General features: G+C 34.0%; 3 protein-coding genes across 4 annotated transcripts; 1 reads left to right on the top strand and 2 right to left on the bottom strand.

Annotated features, from left to right (window-relative positions):
* The first annotated feature begins 629 nt into the window (after positions 1 to 629).
* Positions 630 to 4,274, top strand: LOC129891194 (pectinesterase QRT1-like). The gene is made up of 5 exons (XM_055966471.1): positions 630 to 934; positions 2,299 to 2,494; positions 2,607 to 2,810; positions 3,442 to 3,677; positions 4,050 to 4,274. The coding sequence occupies exons 1-5, from the start codon at positions 630 to 632 to the stop codon at positions 4,195 to 4,197; spliced, it is 1,089 nt and encodes a 362-aa protein (XP_055822446.1). The 3' UTR covers positions 4,198 to 4,274.
* A 93-nt stretch (positions 4,275 to 4,367) lies between these two features.
* Positions 4,368 to 10,372, bottom strand: LOC129891192 (uncharacterized). Of its 2 annotated transcripts, XM_055966470.1 has the most exons (7): positions 9,403 to 9,522; positions 8,760 to 8,867; positions 8,301 to 8,365; positions 8,107 to 8,229; positions 5,780 to 6,517; positions 5,400 to 5,616; positions 4,368 to 5,302 (listed from the first exon to the last, which is right to left on the bottom strand). In XM_055966470.1, the coding sequence occupies exons 2-7, from the start codon at positions 8,815 to 8,817 to the stop codon at positions 4,716 to 4,718; spliced, it is 1,788 nt and encodes a 595-aa protein (XP_055822445.1). In that variant the 5' UTR covers positions 8,818 to 8,867; positions 9,403 to 9,522; the 3' UTR covers positions 4,368 to 4,715. The 2 variants fall into 2 exon arrangements, with proteins under 2 accessions (XP_055822445.1, XP_055822444.1); XM_055966469.1 differs by lacking the exon at positions 8,760 to 8,867 and having other exon boundaries at positions 9,403 to 10,372.
* A 1,765-nt stretch (positions 10,373 to 12,137) lies between these two features.
* On the bottom strand, positions 12,138 to 14,498 carry LOC129892412 (zinc transporter 11). Its single transcript, XM_055967980.1, has 3 exons — positions 13,898 to 14,498; positions 12,996 to 13,048; positions 12,138 to 12,840 (listed from the first exon to the last, which is right to left on the bottom strand). Exons 1-3 carry the CDS (start codon positions 14,364 to 14,366, stop codon positions 12,313 to 12,315), a joined length of 1,050 nt encoding a protein of 349 aa, XP_055823955.1. The 5' UTR covers positions 14,367 to 14,498; the 3' UTR covers positions 12,138 to 12,312.
* Positions 14,499 to 15,703: the final 1,205 nt, after the last annotated feature.

Raw genomic sequence — 15,703 nt, 5'->3', positions numbered from 1 at the left:
GTAGAGGTATGGTCTGCATATACTTTATACTCCAATACCCTACTTGTGCGATTTCACTGAGTGTTGTAACCACTTATGTGATGAAAGTGTATGTTATAAACACATGATGACATATATTTATTAATTTGATGTAAACATCGAATGCCAGTAAATATTTACGCCCATAACACTCCATAGTCTATTCTTTTTCCAGTTATAGTTTAACATATTGAATTAAAAAGCAAGAGAAAAAGATGTTGGGTTTAGCTTAATTTAGAAGAAGAAGAAAAATAAAGCATAGCGGTTATTATGCAACTTTTCGAAAAAAACACACCTCTTGATATTTCACAACTACTCCTTAACAAAAACTACCCCCTCAATCTTTACACATTTCACTCTCCATTTTCTTTCTTTATTAGTATTATTAACTTAAAGACTTTAGAGGTTCTTGAAATTATGTAACATGCAAATTCCAACGTTCACAATCTTATAAATATTTGTACTATGAAAAACAATTTATTTTTTTTGTATAAAACTATACCATACCACACGTACTAGGCTCCTATATTTATTATTACCTTTCACTTCTTGCTTGCTTTAGCCCACACTTCTTACCATCTTCAAATTTTTCTCTACAATTCTTTTAAGTGATGAATTTAAGTGATTTTAGCAGTTGGATTGTGATTTTTTTCTTGATTTGTGGCGATCAATATTCTTGTTACATTATTACGTGGGATGATATGAAGGTGAATTTTACTTCATTAGGTTTGAATAAAGATGAATTTATACAATCGCGTTCTTCTTCTTCTTCTTCATCTTCTTCGTCTTTACAAAGAGTGATAGTTGTTGATCAAAATGGTAAAGGAGACTCAATTACTGTCCAAGGTGCAGTTGATAAAGTCCCTTCAAATAATTTGCAGAGAGTTATTATTTACATTCATCCTGGAACATACAGGTAATTTTTTTAATTTCTTCTTATATATTCATATATAATACTTTTTATCAACTTCTTACTCTTGATTATTTCCTATGTTGTTTGGGTTCTTCAAAAAATATTGACTGATTTGTGTCGAATTCTCCAAAAGTAGTATTTTTTTTAAGAATAAGTATATGAATTTCTTACTCTAATTAATTTCTATGTTGCTCGGACTTTTCAAAAGTATTGATGAGTGTGTATCGGATTTTACAAAATTAATACATTCTTGAAGAATCTGATATGAATGCAACGATATTTTTAAAGAGTCTGACAACATAGATTAGTTTATGTGATGATCAGGACTAACCTAGGCTTGAATCTAGGGGTTCAATAAAATTTAATAGCTTTGAATCGAATTCATTTGTATGTGTAATTAAAATTCTATTATTAAATATGTAGAAAAATTAAATTCAGGATTCAGTTAGTATAGCTATCCTAAAATCTAGAAACCATAAAGTTGAGCTTTTGAGAAGATATTATATTATTTGAGTTTAAGTTCCAATGCATGTACTAATGATGTAAAATATTTTTAACACAATCAAATCACTTTAAAATAATTGCAAGAACTTTCTTGTCTTAATTATAAAATATGCAGTTTTTCTTTTTTTGCATTATTTTTTTTTTTGCATTTTTTAAAGTTGGTGCGAAGTTAAATTAAGCTTGAGGACGTGGGGTACTAATAGTTGACAGTTAATAAAATGGTAGTGTGTTACCCCACCACCCCTCTCATAAAATCTCAGAAGAAACTTATTAACTTTTGTACAATGATAAAGTGACAACATATTTAAAAGATTATAAATATCATATTTTAAAGAATACTTACGTTTAAATATACTTTAGGTAATTTTGACAATGTAAAGAACTTTTTACTCTGATGAATTCAGGAACGAGTATAGCTTACGAATTCGTCCGAATACAATAAATTTGATCTAACCTTATGTGTTTTCTTAAGAAATTCATATAATATGTGTGAATTATTAATTTAGAAAACTTTAAAAAATAAAATCCAAACCATAATAAATTTTAAATCATGACTCTACCTTGATGTACATAACTTCAATGAACATAGTACTCCTTTTTCTTGTCAGCCCATAATGTATTGTGTTGAAAACTTCTTTTACGTGTGATGTCTGAATATTGTTAGCACTTCGAAGGGGCCCCTTCAGCGGAAAATTGCATTGTCTAAATATGATTAGAATTATTATTTTTTATGTATATATGGTAGATGTTGAACTTTCTTTGACTTTTTAATTTTCATATTCTAAACCTCGTAGTGAAAATTCTAATTTCGCTACTGACCGTTAAGGTCTAACTTTTTTATTGTGAACATGTATATTATGCAGAGAAAAGGTGCATATACCAGCATCAAAGCCATTCATATCATTAGTTGGTGATCAAAACCAAACAGCCAGAACTATTATTTCTGGTCATGACAAAGCCTCTGACACTGACCAATATGGTTCTATTTTAGGCACTTCTAGAACTGCCACCTTAACTGTTGAATCTGATTACTTTTGTGCAACTGGCATCACCATCGAGGTACGTACGTATTACTATAGTCAAACATCTTTATAACAATATCATTTGTTCAGATAATTTAATTTTATTGCTGTCATGACACAACCTGACCTGACTTGTTTGCGAGTATCAGAACACAGTAATTCCAGATCCTAAAGGTGTTGGAATGCAAGCAGTGGCATTGAGATTAACTGGTGATAGATCAGTGTTGTATAGAGTAAGAATATTGGGATCACAAGACACACTTTTAGATGATGCTGGATCACACTATTTTTACCAATGTTATATTCAAGGATCTGTTGATTTCATTTGTGGAAATGCCAGGTCACTTTATAAGGTACTTATACTTCCTAGCTATCAATGTTGCTCGGACTCTCCAATAATGTTGTAATGTTGTGGTGCCCATATCGGATTCTCCATATAAATACCCATCATCAATATTTTGGAAGAGTCCGAGCAGCACGTAGCTCCCTACTATGTTCTAATTAGCAAGTTATTTTAAGTATTTGAGAAAATGACAAAATTGGACTTTATGTTCGGGGTAGATTTATAATGGTCCTTAGATACAAGTAATTTTGATCCTCTAATTTTGGTCAAAATGAGCATTTTTTGGTACTTTTGTTAAATATGTTATTCCAACAAACTTTGTTTGTTAGATCTAAAGGAAACTGTGAAAAAAAGAGAGAAGGATTTAACCGGAAAATTCAAGAAAGTCCTGTCAAATCACAGAAACTACAACACCAAAAACTACAACAGACACTACAAATAATGCACCTCAAAATATGAGTTCCCGCCAAACCTAACAAACCAGAATTTGTTAAATATTTGACATAGACTATATAACTCACCTTTGGAAAACATATAGGACCAAAGTTGATCAGGATTGAATTTAAGGGACCATTTTTGTCCTTTTCACTACTTTCTTTTTTCAAAACTTGAATTGTTTTTTTCTTTTATATTGTCAACAGAATTGTACTCTTCATTCAGTAGCCAAAGGATATGGAGCAATTGCAGCACAACACAGGAACTCAGAAAATCAAGATACTGGTTTCTCTTTTGTTAACTGTAAAATCAGTGGAAGTGGCAAAGTATTTTTGGGCAGGGCATGGGGAGAGTATTCAAGAATTATATATTCCAAATGTGATATTGATGCTATTATTGATCCAAAAGGTTGGACTGACTGGAATCAACCATCTAGGCGCCAGTAAGCCTACTCAAATCTCTGACTTTTTCTTGTTAGTTTTTCCTTTCTCCGATGTCTAATATCCATATTGTACCCCCGAGACATCTAGTTGTGTTATTTTTCTTAACTTATGGTACCCTTAGTCCACTAAGGGTGTGTCTGGTATGACGAAAATCATTTTTCTAGAAAGTGACTTTTAGTGGATTGGTATTTAGTGACAACCAAATACTAGGAGTATGCAATGATCTTCTTAAGATCAATCTGCCTTTAAAAAACGACTTATTTTCTTGAATACATTTTCTAGTCATAGCAAACACATCCTTAAAATTACTATTCAGTTGGAAAACTTGATCAGGCCTAGACTTTTGTATTTACTGTGTTTGCACTTTGCAGGCATACATTGTTTGGGGAATACCAGTGCAGGGGCAATGGAGCAAATAGGGCAGGTAGAGTGGCATGGTCCAAAACTCTCAATGAATCTGAAGCAGAGCCTTTTTTGGATGTACAGTTCATAGGTGGACAACAATGGCTCAGACTCTGAACTTCCACACTTCAATTTTCTTTCCCCTATCTTGCAAATTCATTCAAAACAGAACTAAAATGGCTTATGAGCCTTCTCACTTTCATAAGTGTGGATCAAGAAACCATCACCCTCAATTTTGAAATAGACTAGGAGCGGCTCAATAAGATCGGTGGCCTAAAGCCATAATGTGTGACAATGATTTCACCATCAAATATTGCATTTACAACATGCAAGGTTCATAGTATGTATCTGTCTCTTACATCGTGTGCAAAACAATTTGACTCAATAGCGATACTAAGATCCACGTTCCACATATCATTGAAGATCCTAGTAATTAGAGAGTTTCTAATTGCTAGAGCATCTTCAGATTCTAACAAAGTTGCAGGAAACAAAAACTAATGAGAACCTGTACACCTAATTAAGACACTCGATTACTAACACTACGAGCAAACCTCATTTGATCTCCATCTCTATGTACAGTTGAACAGCATCAGCTACACTTGCAACAAAGTGGAATCTGTTTTGGTGGTAATGCATCACACCACCATATCCATTACTTCAGTTTCACGTTTTTTCCCACCAATCTCAGGTTCTGATGATTTTTCCCCATTGCTGTCCTTGTTAATTTCGTTGTCAATATCTGTGTTGTAAGAATCATTATCATCACTAAGGTGGCAGTCTAAGTCATGCTTATCACTACCGCTGCTGCTGCTACTGTTATTACAATCATTCTCATTGACTTTACTTTCAGTTGCTTGCTTCTCATCCTTTATCAAGTCTATATCTCTAGAGTTATCAGTTAGTTGCTTTTCTGTAATATCATCTTCTTGCTTCTCATTATTGACACTGATTGAATGTTTGGAATGGTGATCAATTGGTCTTGCTTCAGCAGAACCACGGGCAGCTTCTTCATCCGCACTACTCACATGAATTTTATGATCCATAGGATTAGCACGCTGGCGCTCTGAAGTAATACTTGATGATACAGAAATCTTGGTTTCTTGGATCAAAGCTATCATTGAAAGAATGTCCCTGTTTGTCTCGATATCTACCCATCGATCTCCCACCCAATCCCTTGAGATTCTTAGATTCTTTCTATCTATATTCAAGAACATCCTCTCACCTGATAACAAAAGAAGAGAAAACAGTTTTATTAATTAAACAAAGAGAAATGTTGTTTAACACTAGTAACAATACTGAAAAACAAAAGCTGAACTAACCGGGAACATAAACTCGATAGGTTTCCTTTTCTGATTTGTCTGCATCGACAATTATTCCTTCCCACCAACCATCACTCCACCAGGCATCAACAGGTGCTCCCACATCAAAGGCAAGATCTTCCAGGTCACAAGGACGGGAAGGCCTGATTGTTGGACGGTTTGAGTTTCTCATTCCAAGTTTATCAGGCCTGGCTAGTCTAAATGTGGGTATCCATTCCTATAAAGTTGATGAAAGTGTAAAATTGATGTTAGCTTCCAAAACGTAACAATATTAATAAAAGGTCTAGTTCATCTTGGTCCGAATGATATAGTTATATTTCTCTCCTAGTTTAAATTTTTAACATGTAATGAAGTACTGTGAAGAAAATGCTGGGCCGTACCTCAAGGTTTCCGCATCCATCTTCATCCTTAATATCATCATATCTTATCTTCATCTGTCTCCGGGATATTTCCATAACCGTGCATCTAAACCAGCAGCCTCGGATCCCACTATCTTGGCTCAGACACTCTATCTTCTCATTAACCACAAACTTAGGAGTATACCAGAGCTCGCCTCCAACATGCTTATTGGAGTTAAATCTCCTACTTAAGAAACCATTTTTGAACTTCTTGTAAGACTCTTCATATGCTGTCATCTGATGCTCCTTATATTTCTTTCTTGGCCTTTTAGCTCCAACTTTTACATCATCCTTAGCACTAAATTCCTCGTCTTCAAAGAAATCTGGACTGAAACATGAGAAAATTGATTGATCAAGGTAGCCGCGCAATTTACCTAATTCAAAAGGTTTTACTCTGTTGCCCTTAAACTGTCTGAAGCAAAAATGTACTCTTGTTAGCAAGTCATTTGGGAAAACAGCTACACATTTCTCATAATGTTCCCGAGTTAATACAATGGCTGGACCATCAATACACTCGGCGCTAATGACCTGAGCATAAGGAGTGATGAAAACCTCTCTAGGATGAGGATTTCTTAAAGAAACAACCCCTCTGACTTCCCTATTAAAGTGGAACCATCTCACTTTGACTTTTTTCTGGCCCTTCCGGTCCTCATACATATCTTCAAGATAAGAAAGGTACTGATTTTCTTTTTCAGCCATGACAAAGACGAATGCATGTACCTGGAACACAGAAAAGAAAACAGACTTAACAGCTGTAAACTAACAAATATGCATGCATAAGGTATAGAGGTGCAGCATTAAAGAAAGTCAGGTCATTTTTCTAAAGGTGGTCAAGGAGGAAACTTTCTAAATGGGATAAACTTGAAAAGGTTCATTATATACATTTTACTTAATTCAACTTTCAAGAGCTTAGATGGTAATCTGTGCAAGCCAAATAGGTATGATTTGGATAAGGGAGGTACAACAAAAATGAATACATGCTTTAATTTATGGTAGTCCACTGTTTTGGAAAGCGAGAAGCTGGAAAAAGCAACAAGGGTTCGCTTCACCGAAGCGAGAAGCGAAGTGCACACTTTTTTCAACTATACCGCAGTTTAATAAAATAATAATAAATATTAAATTTGCATAGATAAATAACCAAGAACTTGATTGAAATAACATACTAGAATTAGAATAAAAAAAGGTACAGATGTTCACTACAATCACAAACAAAAAGATAAACTGAATATTTGTAAGCTACAACAAACAGGAAAAGCTAAAAAACGAGTAACAAAACAGAGAACAGAAAAGCTGCAGTAAACTAACAATGACGAAGAGAAGAATAGAGAAAAATTCAAAAAAAAAGGCGAGAATAGAAACGGAATAGAAAACAGGAGAAAAGAGAAATAGAAAAAAATGGAAATACAAGGAGAAGAAAAGAAAAGAAAATCGAATAGAAGAAGAAGAGAAGAACTTATCTTGAAAACCCAGAACTGGGGAAAAGCAGCACCAAGAAGAAGCGAAAAAATGCATGACTCTTGCAATTTATATTTAAAATAGACCTAAAATCTTGGTTTTTTTCATAAAAGTGACGCTTCACGCTCGCCTTGCTTCTTTTGCTGAAGCGAGCGCTTTTTTCATCTTGTCCCGCCTTAGTGCCCTGAAGCGCTTGACCCTCGCCTCGCTTCACACTTTAAGCGCTGAAGCGAGCACTTTAATAACACTGTGGCAGTCAAGAAAACATTTTGAGGAGCACAAACACAGAGTGTCACTAATATGTGATAATGCCACTTGTGTCAGAACTTAAGAGCTAAATGACAATCCATGTGTAATGCTAAACCCTGCATCATCTACATACATTTGGACGCAGAGTTAGCAATTGGTCATCAATAAAATTAGAGGGAACAAAAAGAAGGCAATTAATTTGCTATCTCCCAACTGATGTCAGACCTCAGACTCTAACACCACGCATGCCCAAAACTGAACATCTAGAGCGTGGGTGGACAATATAACATGGGGACCCAACATCAAGTAAACCAAGACTTAAGATAGGTTTGACTCTGTTTTAAAGAAAAAGAACTCTGAGCCTAACTCAACCACAAAAGCTAGGTCTTGAGGTGAGCAATGAGCATTGCTCAAAACTATACAAGGAGACTAATTTCCCATTCCACAATGATAGGGGACTCTAAAAATATATTATTTCTTATCCTTCTTCTCAAGTCTATTCCTGGAATTCAGCATCTAAGAAATTTCAAGTGAAACATCTTCAGCATTTCAAGTGAAAAACTCATAGTGAGTCATTTGTCTTATTGCAAGTCCAGGAAACTTACTGCAATTGTGATCCCATTCCGGGAAAATGTTGGGTAGTGTTTGAGCTGTTTGCTACATATCCATGGTTCACCTGACCAAACTATGTCGGAAGAATGAACTCTCAAGTTTCTTGTTATAGAACCCTGTCATAAAAGATCAGTCAGACATGTCAAACAGCAAGAAATGATATGCTAGTGGAGTGAGAAAGTCGTACCTTGTTAATTGCCATATCTGTTGATTGGACACTGAATGGAGACATATGATCATCTTTTGGGGATTCTGCCATTACATGGAGCACATGTTAAGCTTTTGTTTTTCCTTAACAACTATCTAAGACAATTTTGTATCCAAGTGTATATTTGCTCAAAGAGTTCAGTGACTTAGAAGTCACAGATATCACATGAAAAGCATCTCCAGCAGACACTCCATTATTGTTTAGACTACATGGGAGAGATGAACTAGAGGCAAAACCAACATTGCTGGAAATCAGAAAAGAAAAATAACAGTTGTATAAAGCTTACGACTGATGCCCCTGCAGCAGAGGCCAAGCCCAGGCAATGGGCAAGGATAGAAAGCTCATCAAAATTATAGAAAATCCTAGATATCCAAATGCTTTGCTGCATAACAACAAATATCACAAGAACTCCATTTGTCACATTTTTATGAAACTTACTTGATGAGACTGTCAAAGAGAAAGTCGAAACAAATGAAGTGATGAAACACTTTCCCATCTTCTTCTTGTTCTTGTGCTAAAGATAACATTTTTCTCTGTCCAAATTTCCTGAATCCAGAAGGATCTCTACCTCTTAGATGAACCATCTTTCATAATACATTACTTAGACAAATTTGTGAAGCAACTCCATCACTTAAGATTAAGAAGGTCAACTTCAGGGAAATCAGAATAGACCTCATGACATAGCATATATAAATCTAATTAGCGCAAGTACTTCATTAATCTATATGGAATTTGATAGTACATCGTTGGAGAAACTTGTAAAGTAACTCCATCACATTAAAGATTAAGGCCAACTTCAGAGAAATCAAAATAGACCTCATGACATGACATATATAAAGCTAATTGGCATAAGTACTTCATTAATCTGAATGGAATTTTCCAATGTAGTCCCACAAAGCGGGGTCTAGGGAGGATATAGTGTACGCAAACCTTAAACCTACCTTATTTCCGGTAGACCCTCAGTTCAAGGAAAAACAGTCCAAAGCGTCCAGGAAAAGAAGCAACGGAAGTACAAGAAACAACATATAGAAACAGACTGGAATACAATCCTACAATATGATAATCAATTGTAAGTACATACTTGAAAAATCACTTTGTAAATGCTGCTTTGATAGCATAGATGTGAGCCAATTCACCACTTCTCTCCTTGACCTCCATCTGAAGCCAGCATAGACAGAGTCCTCACCTGCATAAGCTTTCAAGAACTCTTCGGAGACGACATAAAACATGTGCCTAACACTCCTTTCAGTTCCCACAACAGCAAGAATAGATTCCCCTGAAACATCCTTCAAGAAATAATGAACCACACGGTGTCCCCTCTCCTTAGAAACAAATTGCTCCTTCCATTCCACAAAACAGTGATCATTGCTACTACCCATCTTCAGAAAATCACCCAAAATTAGATCTCTTCAACTCTAAAGTACCATATCCAGCCTCACATAAACCCTAATCTGTAAGCTTAAAGCACTATGCCCCTTACCTAAACTAAACCCCCCAAAAAAACAACCTTAATAACCTCAACTACTACCTCAAAAGGTTGATCAGTTTAGAAAAGACACAATCTTGCTAATCTAATCTGAAACCCCACCACATATTTTGCTTCTGGGAACTCAAACAAACAATGGGTATCTGAAAAAACTCTAAACCAACACGCCTCTACAAAGATCTGCGATAAATTACACAGAACAGTCAAAAATTTCAAGGATTAGGAGTCACAAAACCCCAAATGACTTAAAGGGGTTTTTGCTGAAGCAAGAATACGACAACCCGACAAGTGAAATAGGCAATAGGCATGAACAAATACACAAGTTAGCAAAAAAGAAACTTGGGTCTAAACTCTTTGGTGGGAAAAAAGAGAAACTGGTGATGGTGGCCAAATATTAGACAAGAAAAGATTCTGCTTTGCATATATAACCAAGAATACACAAAGCTATGGTGAAGTATTAGTGCAAAAGACAAGATTTTGGATCCTGGGAAACAGTCAAAATGGCAAGAAAGAGTTGCAGAGTTCACATTCTATGAAGCTTTGATGGTGGTAGCTGAGAGAAAACAAGTAAAACCTTCATAAAAAGCTTTGATCTTTCACTATGGGGTATTTTAATGTGTAGGCACTTATAGGATTTGATAAATGTATCAAGTAGATCATGGGCCGTGTGATTATTAATGGAGATTCTGATAGATTTGGTTGTCATTTAGCAGTCACTTCGACCCCTGAAGACTCAAAAATGTACACTTGGGCCCAATATGGTTTGACTTTTTGTGGAAAGGCATCTGTTTGAATTTTATAATTACTCAATAGTACATAAATATGTATTGTTTAGTTATGATAAATTAACATATACTCATATACTAAATCGCTTAATCATAATAAATTGATACAATTTGGTGTTTGGGGTGAAACACAATATAAACTTAAAAAGGTTCACCTGAATTCATATTTTTCATGTAAAAAATATTAAATTCTTATTATAAAAATATAATAGGTTCAGTAGCGAGAATATAAAGATTTAAATTTATTGTGTTTAAATTTGAAATCTTTCTCTGTTTGATATAAATATGTGCAAGTAAATACTTTGCCTTTTATATGTTGCTCTATTTTCTTTTGTGTATTGATAACATTGTGATTTCAACGCGCTTGGCCATAAATAGTGGAGTAGTATAGTAATTATAAATATTGAAATTTAGTATGCGCATATATTTTTTAAGTTCAATTTATGAAATTGCGTTGAATATGTTATTGGTGTTGTATACACAAATACATATACCAACTAGTATTTTAGTAGTGTCAAGGCAAATATAGGTGAAATATTTTGACTTTTTTGCAATTTGCAACTTCGAACCAAATACTGTCCAAACACTCGCCAAATCATTTACTTTTATAGCTGAGTAAAGTAGATAGTCATCCGCTAGGTAAGGCATTAAGTAGACTCATGCAAATGTTGCTTTGATATTCATTGTGCACTGTAGGACTTATTCAAGAATAACACTCCTAACAAAATTTTCTCCATATTTAAAGTCGAATTCGAAATCTCTAATTAAAAGTGGAGCAGTTTCACCACTACCATAATCCATATTAGTCATTGATATTTATTCAATGGTCTAAAAAAAGAAAAAAGAAATAGAAAAGCAAATGAGTTTTCTTGTATAGATGTCAAAGTCTCCATATTACTTTGTTACTCGCAATGTATTCAATGTAGTTTCATACGATTTAAACAAAGTGGTGTATATGTAGTTTTATCCTTAATTTATGAAGGTAAAACAGTTGTTTTGAATAAACCCTCGACTCAAGCAAATTATTTAAAAATTAATATGAAAAGAAATACTATAATAAAGAAATCAAGTAAAAAAATAATGGAGAAACGAACGACAGTAACAAGAAGCTAGATGTTCCACACAACACTACCATCACATGTTATTATTTCAATTACAAGCCCCTTAAGAAAACTACCTAGAAATAACATTTGACTATTTTATCCTTATTTATGCATTAGGAATAATTGAGATGTTAGTAGTCTTTAAGAATCAATTACACACCCCTTAAGAAAAATAACTACAAATAAAATTTGACGATTTTATCCTTATTTATGTATTAGAAATAATTGAGGTGTTTGTAGTTTTTAAGACTAATTACTAGGATAAAATCAAAAAAATAATGTCTGGAACTTCTAAAATGTCAAGAGATAGATATTTTTAATAAAGACAGCAAGTGGAGGAAGTTAAAAATTTCAAAATATTAAACTTACCTTTATAGGCCAAAGTGAATCTTTTATGATAATTAGTATGAAACTTGGCAATGATCCAAAAAAATATTTGATATTCTGGCAAATAATTCCATTTAAATAAAGAGGGATAGAGACAATCCATTTAGTACTATACATTTCACTCTCAATATCACATTATCATGTGTACCAAATTTTTTTAAACCAAAAGTATTCTCAAAATATAATGGTAACTATTATGCTACTGCTGCCAAAATAATCAAAGCACAAACTCAAGTATCCCATATCATCACCACAGCAATTATCCCAACACCTAACAAAACAGCCAAAAACTTGAAATGAGGCTTGTCAATCAAGACCATTTTCTGAGGCTTGTATCCCTTAGAAAGCAAATGATTAATGGATACAAATATGAAAACCCCACAAGCCAATCCCATTGATATTGCAAAGATCCAGTCTGCAACAACCCCTTGAGCTGTGGCATCGATTATGATTCCGATGGCAACACCAATTGGACTAGAGATGGCAAAGGCAAAAGCATAGGCCGCGCAAGATAGTAAAGGGCGATTTGGGATCATCCTAAGTAGAGCTATTCCCATTGCAATGGCAGCAAATATCTTGTGTAAACAGACAGTCCAAAGAGCTCTCCAAGCATCAGCTTGTGAATCTGCAACACCAATTGCTATTCCCTCAAAGACGGAATGGAAACATAGCGCGACGATCAATAAGATGCTATCACCAAGTGAAGAAACTGTTGCAAGAGGTGCCTTTGAATAGTGATCTTCTCTTCCATCAGAGACCTGTGAAAGCAATTGAGACAATTAAATCAGCAACTCAAAACAAGAATGGAATTTTCTCCAAAGTAGAGACCTTTGCCGATTAGAATTAAAGGATAGTAGGAATCCGAGCACACAAGAGGGTTCTTAGAGGGAAAAAAGTCAAGATCATCTCTAACCTGTGATTGCCCCTGTGTGACTGTTCCATTGCTTTTTCCATTTTCAGTATCTCCTGGAACACAACATGGGATTTGAAGTATCAGCAAAGAGTGCTTTATTGCAAAGAAGTTAACTATTATACAACAGCGTAAAAGGAATTTAGACGAACAAATACAAGTTACTACTCATAATAAGTGAAATATGCAAATCAAAATAAGCTTCATCACATTGTCAATGATATAATTAAAATACTATTGTAAAATGGAATATGTGCACAATAGTTTGCAAGATCGCCACTTTTCTAGTAACTCCCTTAATATGGGAGGCTAAACATAAATCAACAAATTTTCCAGTTGATCTCAAGCTAAAACAGTGCTCAAATTTGGCATCTTCTTTAACGTCATCGACCATGAAACTCTTCTGCTACTCAGATTAGACATAACTTGGAAGCTAGTAAAAGTTCTACAGTCACCTCAAAATTAGGCGCAGGATGCTTTAGAAACAAAACTATCAGATTTTAAGCAAAGCTCCAATTAACTAGAAAAACAAAATTTTGTTGAGCACTATGTGAAAGTTTTTCACATACATTTTTTCTTTCCTCAATGTTTCAGCATCAAACAAACAGCATATTAAAATTTTCCAGCAAATGGAACTATAAAACCATTCACAAAAACAAATATGGTTAAATTCATAGACCAAGATACAAGAAAAGAGAAAAATTAGAGTAGTTTGTCCACCCCAATTTGTTTGACAAATTTTGCTAGCTACAACTAATTCCTTTTTGCAAAACTAGAATCTAGATATAGAAAAAGCTGCACAACAAAGTATAAAGTTCAATTGTTTGTCTTATCAATCAAAGTTCTAAAACAACACATAGTAAAACATTAGTTATTAAATTACTAAAACTAATAAAAGCACAAACCTTGGAGCTGAACATCATTGTTGTTCTGCTTAGCATAAACAAAACAGATAACACAATCAGCCAACATAGTCATCAAATAACCAGCACATGCCAACATAAAAGCAAAAGGGTATTCTTTACTCGTCAATTCCTCAAATGTCTCATTAGAATCACTTAAAAAATGCATAAGCGCAGTTCCCAAGAAAACCCCACCAGCAAATTGTGTTCCAATAACCAAAAACCCCTCATTCCATTTCATGAAATAAGGTGAAACCCCACCAACAAAAGTCCCAAAGAAGACTATTATCAAACACCATATCTTCACTAGAACCAACGGCCGAGATCTCAAATGGGTTTTGTCGGATTGTTCAGATGAGGCGGAATCTGAGTCAGCATCTCCGTCGTGATCTCCGCCGTGTCCTCCGCCGTGTGCGGCGGCGGAGATAATGAGAAGAAGAAAAAGAACAAGAAAGAGATGTAAACGTGCCATTGGGTTTTAGTGAAAATCATTTGAAGGAAAAAAATTGGAGTTTTTTATAGAAATTTTTGTTGGATAAATTGATGTAGTACAGAAGGACAAAGAGATTAAGACATGAGAGAGAAAACAGCGTACTGCAATGGAGAATTTAGAAAGAAAAAAATGGAAAATACGTGAAAATATTGTACTATTACTTACCATAAATATTATTGGTTGAGATTTTTAATGACTCATGATAATTCATATACCAAAGGTGTATAATTTACTCGTTCGTTTCAAAAGAAGTTTTATTTTGACTCATTTTACGTTCATTAAGAAAAAGAAAGTTATATTCCCTTGGTTTCAATTTTTTTGATAATTATGATGTTCAAGTTAATTTTGGCATCAAATTAGAATTGGTAAAAAAATAAATTATTTTGCGAATTCGAAATCTCATGTTCTTAATTCAGTTTATTGACAATACATTTGAATATCTTCCTTCATTTTAATTTGTTTGATCAATTTTGACTTGAAACAAAATTTTAAAGCTAATTTTGATAACTTTTGCCAATTTTTAAAGCCTACTTTGGTAACTTTTTCAAAAGGTTTCAAAGAAATTTAAAGAGAAATAGTAATCCTTTCCGGTCCAAAATAGTTATTACTAATGTTTGTCTTTAAAAGTTGATCTAAAATAATTAATGTTTTATAAAATGAAAAATATATTTATTTATTTTCCAAAATTACTCTTAAATATATTCCTAATTCCAATTAAATGATAATTATATCAACTTTAAAAAATCACTTAAATTGAAACTAAGCATGAAGTTTGGTACCAAACAAGGTCTTTGCTGCTGCGTAAAGTGTGAATCATCATTAATGCCAGCAAGTCAACTGTGGCGATGACCAAGACTTTGATTTTTCTCATTATCCCACAGCTTAGCCAATCACATAGTCGAATTTGATAGTTGGACGTATAATAAAATGACTCGTAGAGATTGAAGATAGGTATGACATAACAAAGAACAAAGGTAATATTGATTTCGATACATGAACTTATCGTTAACATGCTGATGGTCAGTCATGATAAGTCTAAAAGTATAACTGTTTTGAATTTGGATCCTCTTAGCACTTGTTTGTAACGAAAAAGTGTCATTTTTAAATGGAATAATCTTTTAGACAAAATTCCAGGATTAATAATTAAACAACTAGTAGTAGATGATCCATTAAATTGAAATAATGAGAAGTTACAACTTAACCACCAGTCTGCCCCATCCCAACCCCAACCTAACCTCTGCCTCCCATCTAGTAGGAGGAAAGAGATAAACTAAGTTTTATTGATCTAAATTGATGAATAAGGAATTTTTTAACTT

This window comes from Solanum dulcamara, chromosome 6 (assembly GCF_947179165.1).
Source record: "Solanum dulcamara chromosome 6, daSolDulc1.2, whole genome shotgun sequence".
NCBI classification, from domain to species: domain Eukaryota; kingdom Viridiplantae; phylum Streptophyta; class Magnoliopsida; order Solanales; family Solanaceae; genus Solanum; species Solanum dulcamara.
The sequence above is the reverse complement of the archived record's forward strand: the minus strand, read 5'-3'. Positions and strand labels throughout refer to the sequence as shown.